Source organism: Trichoderma aggressivum (genome assembly GCF_033847375.1).
Source record: "Trichoderma aggressivum f. europaeum strain CBS 100526 chromosome Unknown scaffold_029, whole genome shotgun sequence".
Taxonomy (NCBI): Eukaryota; Fungi; Ascomycota; class Sordariomycetes; order Hypocreales; family Hypocreaceae; genus Trichoderma; species Trichoderma aggressivum.
In genome coordinates this window covers 1-9047 of record NW_026946395.1, presented here as the reverse complement: position 1 = coordinate 9047, position 9047 = coordinate 1, and the positions used below count along the sequence as shown (strand labels likewise).

General features: G+C 55.3%; 4 protein-coding genes across 4 annotated transcripts; 2 read left to right on the top strand and 2 right to left on the bottom strand.

Moving 5' to 3' along the window:
* Nucleotides 1-559: 559 nt before the first annotated feature.
* On the top strand, nucleotides 560-2082 carry Triagg1_6930 (CAZyme family GH71; the record flags this gene model as incomplete). The annotated part of the gene is made up of 2 exons (XM_062901609.1): nucleotides 560-706; nucleotides 778-2082. The coding sequence occupies 2 exons, from the start codon at nucleotides 560-562 to the stop codon at nucleotides 2080-2082; spliced, it is 1452 nt and encodes a 483-aa protein (XP_062754002.1).
* A 457-nt stretch (nucleotides 2083-2539) lies between these two features.
* Triagg1_6929 (uncharacterized protein) lies at nucleotides 2540-4945 on the bottom strand (the record flags this gene model as incomplete). Its single annotated transcript, XM_062901608.1, has 2 exons — nucleotides 2540-4735; nucleotides 4817-4945. The coding sequence occupies 2 exons, from the start codon at nucleotides 4943-4945 to the stop codon at nucleotides 2540-2542; spliced, it is 2325 nt and encodes a 774-aa protein (XP_062754001.1).
* A 1164-nt stretch (nucleotides 4946-6109) lies between these two features.
* Nucleotides 6110-7876, top strand: Triagg1_6928 (uncharacterized protein; the record flags this gene model as incomplete). The annotated part of the gene is made up of 2 exons (XM_062901607.1): nucleotides 6110-6136; nucleotides 6206-7876. 2 exons carry the CDS (start codon nucleotides 6110-6112, stop codon nucleotides 7874-7876), a joined length of 1698 nt encoding a protein of 565 aa, XP_062754000.1.
* Nucleotides 7877-8414: 538 nt separating this feature from the next.
* On the bottom strand, nucleotides 8415-8948 carry Triagg1_6927 (uncharacterized protein; the record flags this gene model as incomplete). Its single annotated transcript, XM_062901605.1, has 1 exon — nucleotides 8415-8948. The coding sequence occupies one exon, from the start codon at nucleotides 8946-8948 to the stop codon at nucleotides 8415-8417; it is 534 nt and encodes a 177-aa protein (XP_062753999.1).
* Between the last annotated feature and the right edge of the window lie 99 nt (nucleotides 8949-9047).

The window sequence follows — 9047 nt, the reverse complement described above, 5'->3', positions numbered from 1 at the left end:
CCTAACTTCATTGCTCATAACGATTACCAGCCTAAAAAGGCTGACCAGACCACTGACTAAAAACCACCCCCGGGCTCCTAGGTACTACATCCCCCGTATTTCCTCCATTGACTAACTGACAGACTATTCTTTGTTACTCACCTGCTTCATCATAGCTTCCTTTGCCTGTCCCACTTAATCCTTCCAAAGAAAAAAAAACCGCCGAGAGTTGCGGCGTCGCCAAGATGATCATTTCCCACTTGGATCAGCCGCTGGGAGTCGTAGATTCTTAGACGCAGATGATCACTTCCAGATGAAGCAGCCCGCAAAACCCCATTAATCTACCCCAAGGAGACGTGACGTGAGAAAAAAGGACGAAGCAAACGAAGCAAAACAAAATACGGCCAGGGGGCGGAGAGAGACGGGGACTCTGGCGGGATATAGGGGAGATGCTGGTTGAGTTGAGAGTTGCCGAGTCTGTTGTGCTGGAATATAAATAAGATACAATGTCCAGCATTGGGCTTTGTATCCATCTGCAACTCTCGAGTGGAGGACTTGTCAACAGCTTTCATCTCAAATCATGCGTATCCAGAGCCTCCTCAGGCTTTATGCCACGGCGGCACTCGCTGCTTCGTCGTCTGCTCTCTCCGTGCCTCGATCCAGCTCCGGCTCCAGCTCTCTCGAGGCTCGCCAGAATGGAGGACCGCTCGTCTTTTGCCACTTCATGGTGCGTTTACGTCCAACACAATGCAACATCACCAGTCACGTTATGATACAGCTAACACTCCGTCATCACAGATTGGCATCGTCGGCAACAGAGGCAGCGCCGCCGACTTCGACGCCGACATGAAGAACGCAAAAGCCGCCGGCATCGACGCCTTCGCGCTCAACATTGGCGTCGACCCCTACACCGACCAGCAGCTCGAGTACGCCTACGAGTCCGCCGCCAACAACGACATGAAGGTCTTTATTTCCTTCGACTTCAACTGGTACCACGCCGACCAGGGCACGCAAGTCGGCCAGATGATCCAAAAGTACGGCTCCAAGCCCGCCCAGCTGCTCGTCGACGGCAAGATATTCGCCTCGTCCTTCTCCGGCGACGGCGTGGACTCCAACGCCGTCCGTTCCGCGGCGGGAGGAAACGTCTTTTGGGCTCCCAACTTCCATCCTCAGCAGGGAACCAACCTGGGCGACGTCGACAGCGCCTTCAACTGGATGGCCTGGCCCAGCGACGGCAACAACAAAGCGCCCAAGCCGGGATCCAACGTGACCGTGGAGGACGGCGATGCCACTTACACCAGCGCCCTCGCCGGCAAGCCGTATCTCGCCCCCGTCTCCCCCTGGTTCTCAACCCACTTCGGCGCCGAAGTCCCCTACTCCAAGAACTGGGTGTTCCCGGGCGACTTCCTCTGGTTCGACCGCTGGACGCAGATCCTGCAGCTCAAGCCGCGCTTCGTCGAAATCATCACCTGGAACGACTACGGCGAGAGCCACTACGTCGGCCGCCTCGACAGCCCGCACGGCGACGACGGCAACTCCAAGTGGACGTACGGCATGCCGCACAACGGCTGGCTGGACATGGCCGAGCCCTTCATCGCCGCGTACAAGCAGGGCTCGGGCGATGCGGCGTCGCACATCGCCGAGGACAAGCTCGTGTATTGGTTCAGGCCGACCTTGTCGAGCATCAACTGCGACGCCACGGACACGACCATGGGCGACGCCGACAACTCCACGGGCAACTACTTCAAGGGCCGGCCCGACGGCTACCAGACTCTGCAGGACAAAGTCTTCATCGTCACGCTGCTCAAGGAGGCCGGCACGCTCGAGGTCACCGTCGGCGGCAACACGCAGACCTTCCAGGCGGCTGCCGGCGCCAACAAGTTCTCCGTCGACATGGCACCGGGGCCAATCTCGTTCAAGGTCAACGGCTTGTCTGGCGATGCGGGGATGCAGATCCTGGATCATTGTCCCTGTGGGATTTACAACTTCAATGCGTATGTGGGCACGATTCCTGCGGGCGTGCCGGATGAGCTGCAGCCGGCGGGTTATTCGAACATCATGAGTGGCCTCAAGGTGTCGACGTGTGGCCCGACTGGGAATTAATCAAGAAGACGGTGATGAATGAGCTGATCTGTCTGTGTGTATGTTGATACATCATGTATATACCATCTGTTACTGCGTCCATATATACTATCACGGGGGTTGAATATACGAGTTGTAATACATTCAGGGGCTACCTTGAACGAGTCATCAGTGTGGGATATCAGACGCAACTAATCAAGTGACCATCTATTGACTTCATTCAAATATAGAGCATAATCATGGCTATCGTATTTCTTAAAAAGGCTGCACAAATGCTACTAAATAAGACGTTTTCCCAACATGATCAATACCTTGCATGCCATCCCAATCCCGCGTATGCCTGCCAGCCTCGTGATGTCAGAAGAAGAAAAAAAGGAGCAACAAGCAAAAAGAAAGACTCGCAATACCGGGGCAGCACTTGCGCAAAATCGATATCCGCCGTCTTTCCCCTCCCTCAGCCCTTCTTCTACATCGTCCATCACTCCCCTGAAGCCGCCCTCGCGTGCTCTTCGTAAAACTCCAGAGTCAGCGCCGCCAGAAACCCCGGGATGCATCCCTTCTCCCTCACCCAGAACCCAATGTGATCCCCAATCTTGCGTGCAAACGCGCTCTTGGGCCCGCCGCCCACCTTCATCGTGCCCCTCTCGCCGTCAAACACAATCGAGTTCTCGTGCTCGTCCGTCTGCGACGGGTAAAACGTGCTCTCGACTCGCATCTTGCCGTTGGGGATAAACGTCACCGTCCACCCCAGCGTCGAGAAGATGGCCTCCTTGAACTCCTGCGACTTGGAGCCCCAGACCTCCTTGAGCCGCCGCGCCGACTTTTGCGCGCTCGCCGTCTCTGCCTTGGCCGCGGCGATTTCGCGCTCCATGGCGCTCAGCACCGACGTCGGGACCAGGGGGATCGCAGCGTCCGTCTGCTTCGACCGCAGCGTCGCCAGCAGCTCCGTGTTCTCCTTTTGCAGCGCCTCCAGCGTCGCCCGCTTAATCGCCTCATGGTCCGAGGTCGGGTTGGACCTCAGCGACAGCACGCGCGTCTTGGTCTGCTCCTTGGCCGCGGCGAGCTGCTCGCGGCTCGTCCAGAGGTCCTTTTCGAGCATGGCAACTTGCGTCTGCAGGCTCGTCAGATCCTCCTGGAGCTTGCGATTCTTACGCGTAAGCTGGCCCATTTGCTCCTGGGCGGCGTCGTCTTCGGCGCGGCTTCGTTTGCTCCCCGCCAGCAGCAGCTGCTGTGGCGACGACGCTTGCTGTGACGACACGTCCATGGATGAGAGCTCGCCATGCAGCTGCTGCACCTCCGTCTTGTAATTGTCCACCATGTCCTCGAGCTCCTGGATCCGCGCCGCCCGCTTCTCGTCATAGCCATCGGGCTGCATCGCATGCTCTTCAGTGTCAAAGGCCTTGAGCTGCGCGCGCAAGTATTCGACTTCCTTCAGGGCCAGGGCACGCTGGCGATCCAGACGCATCCGCACCTTGTCGGTGTTGGCGGCCTCCGCAGACGTCGTAGCATTCTCGACTTGGCTCCGCAGCTGAGCCTTTTCTTCCTCCAAGGCTTGAATCTGCCCCTGCTGTGCTGCAACTTCAGCGCGGACAGCTCCAAGCTGCTCGACGTAAGAGGCACTCGTCAGCCGCTCTTGGACGAGCGCCCGCGCAATCTCTTCGGGAGAGTCGAACTCGGCCTGGCCTGTTTCCGACACATTCTCGAGATAAGCCGACCATGATAGCCGCTCGTCTTCCAGTCTCTGCCGCTGTATCCTGGCCTCTGCCAGCTCCGCCTCCAGCCTCTCCGCAGCCTCGACCTTGCGCAACAGCGTCCTCTTTTCCTCCTCGACAATCTCGACAGCCTTGTTGACGGCTCTGAGTCGTTTCAGCTCGGCAAGCTGGTCGCGATTTGTGGCTTCGAGGGCACGGATGTGCGAAACCTGTTCTGACAGCTCCCTCTTGATGACTTCCATGGTCTCTGCATCGCCGCTTTGCGCCTTGAGCCGCAACACGTCTGCCTCTAGCTTGCCAATCACGCTGTCCTTTTCCAGAATCTGCTCTTGGTACTGCTGCAGCGTCGACTCCCGTGCCTCGGCTTCTTGCCCCATCTCCTGTATTGAGCTGTTTGCCGCGGCGATTTGCATCTGCAAGTCGTTGGCCTTTTTGTCTGCTCTTCTCGCGGCTTCGTCTTTGGCGTTGGTTAGATCCTCCACCTGCTCCTGCGCAAGACGGGCCTCGTCCTCGGCGGCCCGAATCTTGGACTCGAGCAGTCGCTTGTCGTTTTCCGCGGCCTCCTTCAACTCCTCCATTTCCCGCCTGATCGACTCCATCTTGGTGTCCGCCTTGGCCTTTTCTGCTTCGGCCGATTGGCGTTGCTGGGCCTCTTCCTGTTCGCGCCGACGGGCTTGCTCCATCTTGTTGCTTTGCTGAGACAGCGCAATGTTCTTTTCTTGCTCGGCAGTTTGCAGGCGGTATTGCAAGGTTCCAATCTCGGCCTTGAGGGCCTCGATCTCTCTGTGAAGCTTTTCATGAGCGTCTGTGCTGGGCGGCACTAAATTCTCTTTGGATCCCGAGCTCTTGAGCGAGCCTCGAACTGATGCAGCCGCATTGCTTTGTCTTGATGCTGGTCTGGATGTGTTTGATTCTGTGGTTTGAAAGGTTGGAATGGGCTGATTTGCTCGAAAGGACGCTATCTAAGCACAAGCAACAAACCATTAGCACATCAAAGATCAAACACCAAGGATCAAAGATTCTCGCTGCCGTTGTCGACTTACCCTTGAATCACGGAGTGACAGATTTGGCCGTGGCAGACTGGAGCTGCTTGCGGTTCGGATTCTGCTGGTCGATCGAGAATTGGGCCGACCGGCAGAGCCTCCCGCTTCCTGCGTAGCGCGGCCGCGCATCTCGACTGGCTCTGGCCTTGGAAATGCTGATAACAGCTGTTGTTGACCTTTTCCTTGTCTTTTGCGAAACGCGCAGAGGCGCGTCTGCGAGGATGCAGTATGGGCGGTCACGTGATGACGCAGGCTCCCGGGTAGGTGTTTGTTGGAGAAGAAGGGAGATGTTGGAGAAGAAGTGGTAGATGGAGATGTGATATGATGGTGTAATTGCAAGAAAAAAGAGCTTTGAAAAAATAGTTCTTCACTGCTAGGAGGAATTTGTAGGTGCAAATTGACTTTTCAGCGGATGGTTATCATGAATAAACAAATCCGAGGTTGGTGTACAAATGGGTAGGTAAGCTTTGACGCTATATACCTGGTATATTAAAGGGCCGTTTCTGGGTAGTTGAACGAGAGTATGCTCGCGCAATCAATCAGGTAAATCAAACAAACCTATGTTTAGTCGTTTAATAGATACTATAGTAAAGGCATATATAGAGCCAGAGAAAATTGATTTACTCGTTCAAAGCACCGAGTACCTGTATGTGTATTATACAGAGACCAGGTACAAAGCTTGGCCCAGTCATCAGATAAGATCTGCGGCAGCCAATCGGCACTCGGTCCATCGTCTGGGTCGGTGCTCCGGACCAGCAGCTCGAATCATGGAACGTCCAAATATTCCCGCTCTGTGTTGAAGAATAGTGGCAATCAAGTATGAGGCATATATCAAAGATACAATTGCTGCGATTGGCATTGGATGCAGTGGAATTCAAACACAAAATACAAGTGCAAGTACCAGTACAAGTCCCCCCAGCTTCTACAACCTGCTGCACCTTGTACCTGGCTTCCCCCTTGCCAATGACGCAGCTCCAGGCCTGCCCGTGACCCACCCGCAGAACAAGATCCAGCCTTAGTGGGAAGCTCTGCCAGCTCCCTTCATCTTCATCTTCTCATCCCACCAGCCCCTCAGTCAAGACACCACAAAGCTGCTGGACATGCGGCTGTCGAATAGCTTCAACCGGTTCCGTATTTACATCAACCAGATCTCGAATATTCGGTACATGGATTGCACCGCTTGAGCGTCCTCTCGTGGCCTTTGCCGCTGCTCCCGTATCCGCGAATAGCTCAAATTCGAATCAGACCAGCCCAGCTCCAAAGATCGAACCGACTCGCCTTTTCCTAATCACAATGGTCGCCCTTGGACGAAGCATCGGGGTACATGGAAGAAATCTACAGTGCTGGCCAATGACGGGATTATCGTTACTGACATGAGATTCCTCGCAGGCAAGAAGCTCTCTGGCAACGACGACGGCGCCTCGGCTATCGTCGCTGTTCCTCTCTCCCAGTCCCAACGCTCGATCCAGCTACAAACGACTGTCATCTCCCTCGTCCTCCTCTTTGACTCTGCTGCCGTCAACATCGTCTCTCTCGTCTCATCAGCGATGGTCTTCCAACTCGACAACTTCCTCGCAGAACCGGCAGGCAGATAGCCCGAGTAGCGATCGGGCATCGCCGGCATCCACGACGCAATCATCCGCACCAACATCTACATCTTCAACGTCATCGCCATCGACATCATCGGCATCAAGCCGTCGCAAAGAATCCGCTGGAGGCAAGTTCAACCTATATGGCGACGAGTGGGAGGATACGGTGGACTTTGCCATCCAACGCTTCGACGAGCTCCCCCATCGCCTCTTTGGTGTTAACCAACACATGATCATCAACTATGAGCTCAAAGAGGCCCTGCGTATGATGCTGCGTCAGTTCAATGCGCCCATTGTCTACTGTTTTGCCTATGGCTCGGGCGTCTTCCCCCAGGAAAAGGCTGGTCGCAGCGTCAGCGAAGCCGAGTTTCGAGCTGTCCACCCCAAGCCTCCCGAGGCCCTGGTTAAGGCCCAGAAGGGCTCACCCAAGATGATTGACTTCATTTTCGGAGTCACGCATACGGAGCACTGGCACTCCATCAACATGAAGCAACACCGGGATCACTACTCGGGGGTCGCATCGCTTGGCTCGGGCTTTGTCTCAAGAGTCCAGGGCTGGGGTGCCGGCGTCTACTTCAACCCCTACATCGAGATGAACGGCATGCTGATCAAGTACGGCGTTACGAGCATCGACAACCTGGTGAGGGACCTGTCCACCTGGGATAACTTGTACTTGGCGGGGCGCCTCCAGAAGCCTGTCAAGATTCTGCGAGACCATCCCCAAGTCCGTCTGGCAAACCAGATCAACCTCATTGCTGCTGTCCGAACTGCTCTCCTCCTTTTGCCGTCCGACTTTACCGAGGCCGATCTGTACAGCACAATTGCTGGCCTCAGCTACCTCGGTGATCCAAGAATGGCTCTTCCCACCGAAAACAAGAGCAAGGTGGCCAACATTGTCTCCCACAACATGGTTCATTTCCGCCGACTCTACGCTCCGCTAATCAGGACGCTCCCCAACGTGGCGTTTGTCGACCCGGTCCGGCTGGACGACGAGAACTGGATTTTGAACCCCGAAGCCAACACCAGGCTGCAGCAGGACATGGATCTGGTGAAGCGAGGAAACATGGTTAGGCGCCTGCCAGGAAGCTTTAGGTCTCGGCTCTACTTCCAGTATCGCAAGAAGTTTGGCATTCCCCAAGACGAGTTCAGGGCCATGATGCAGGCAACGTCCGACTCTGATGGAGCTGTGAAGCGGCGTCAAGCGGGCGAGTTTGAGAAGCGGGTTGCCGCAGACGACCCCGAGCAGCTACAGCGCATCACTCGCCAGGTCATTAAGCAGACGGTCAACTGGCCGAGCACTTCGCAGAGCATCAAGGGCTTGCTGATGGGCGGCTTTAAGAAATCATGGCGGTACTTGGGCGAAAAGATTTCCAAGTGGAAAAAGGGCAAATCCGAAAAGGCCTCGGGAACAACACAAGAAAAGCCAAATGGAAGTCAAGGGGCCGAAAAGTCACGCAAGAAGGAAGAGTAAGGTCAAGACGAGGGCCATCTCCGCCATGGTGGTACTATGAACCTCGTCTTAATTTGCCATTGAGCAGTGAACGAGGGTTCTCTTTATCCAACTTTGAGACACCTTCATTACTTTCCTTGTTATGATGTATGCATCTACGCATTGAGCACATAGAACTAGAGCTGAGGGGGGCGAGGAGCGAGGAGCGAGGAGCGCACTATTTTGTACTGATTATGAGCGAAATGGCTAGGATCACAGAACGATGGACTGTGTAAAAAAAAAGGAGGCGGTTATAAGAGATGAAAAGACAACGAAAAAAGGATGTGGGCATTATGGCCTAGGGATGATGACACGAGAACTTGTAGCAATAGGAACACGGATAGGATAGATGGGCAACACGAAGCTGGTGGGTTTGGGGGGTTTTGGTACGCGGCGTTGATGATGGATGAAGCGAGAGCTCTTGAGAGAAAAAGCGGTTACGCGGGTTTGCTGTAGGCATAGTATATAATTGATTTGACTACATATCCAACATGGAAAGCCATTATCCAAGACTCCAACCTCACTCCAGCTTTTGGAATCCCAGAGTTTCCCAGTCCCTCAACACCTTGTCCTTGACCCCCTGAGGGTAAGCATTCTTAAAGTCGGCATTCTCCCAGTCCTTGCCCGTCGTATACTCGACCGGAAGCAACGCATCACTCACAACTTTGCCCCCCTTGTTCGCATCCGCGGTGCCATGTCCCATGTACGGAATAAGCATAAAACCCCGAACGTCCTCGAAGAACACCTCGTCGGTCCCCGGGCGGCAGCGGGTGGTAAATGCCCACATGACGTCCTTGTCGTCGTACACGTCGATGTCGTCGCCCACGAGGATGAGGCGGTGGATGGTGAAGCCGGGCTTGGCGCCGAAGACGAGGTCGCCGACTTGTTGGGAGAAGGCCTTGGAGGTGGTGTTGAGGGCGCGGAGGCGGGAGGTGTCGACTTTGAGGGCGACCCAGGTTGCTTGGGCGACGAAGGGGGAGAAGGCGTCGGTGATGGGGAGGGAGGCGTCTTGGCAGAGTTGGCGGATTTCGGCGGCGGCGAGGACCCCGATCATGGTTTGCTGTTGTTGTTGGATGACGATGTTAGCTTTCTGTTGGCAAGTTGATGTATGAAGAGGGGGGAAGGGAGGGTAAAGGGGGGATAGAGAGGAGGA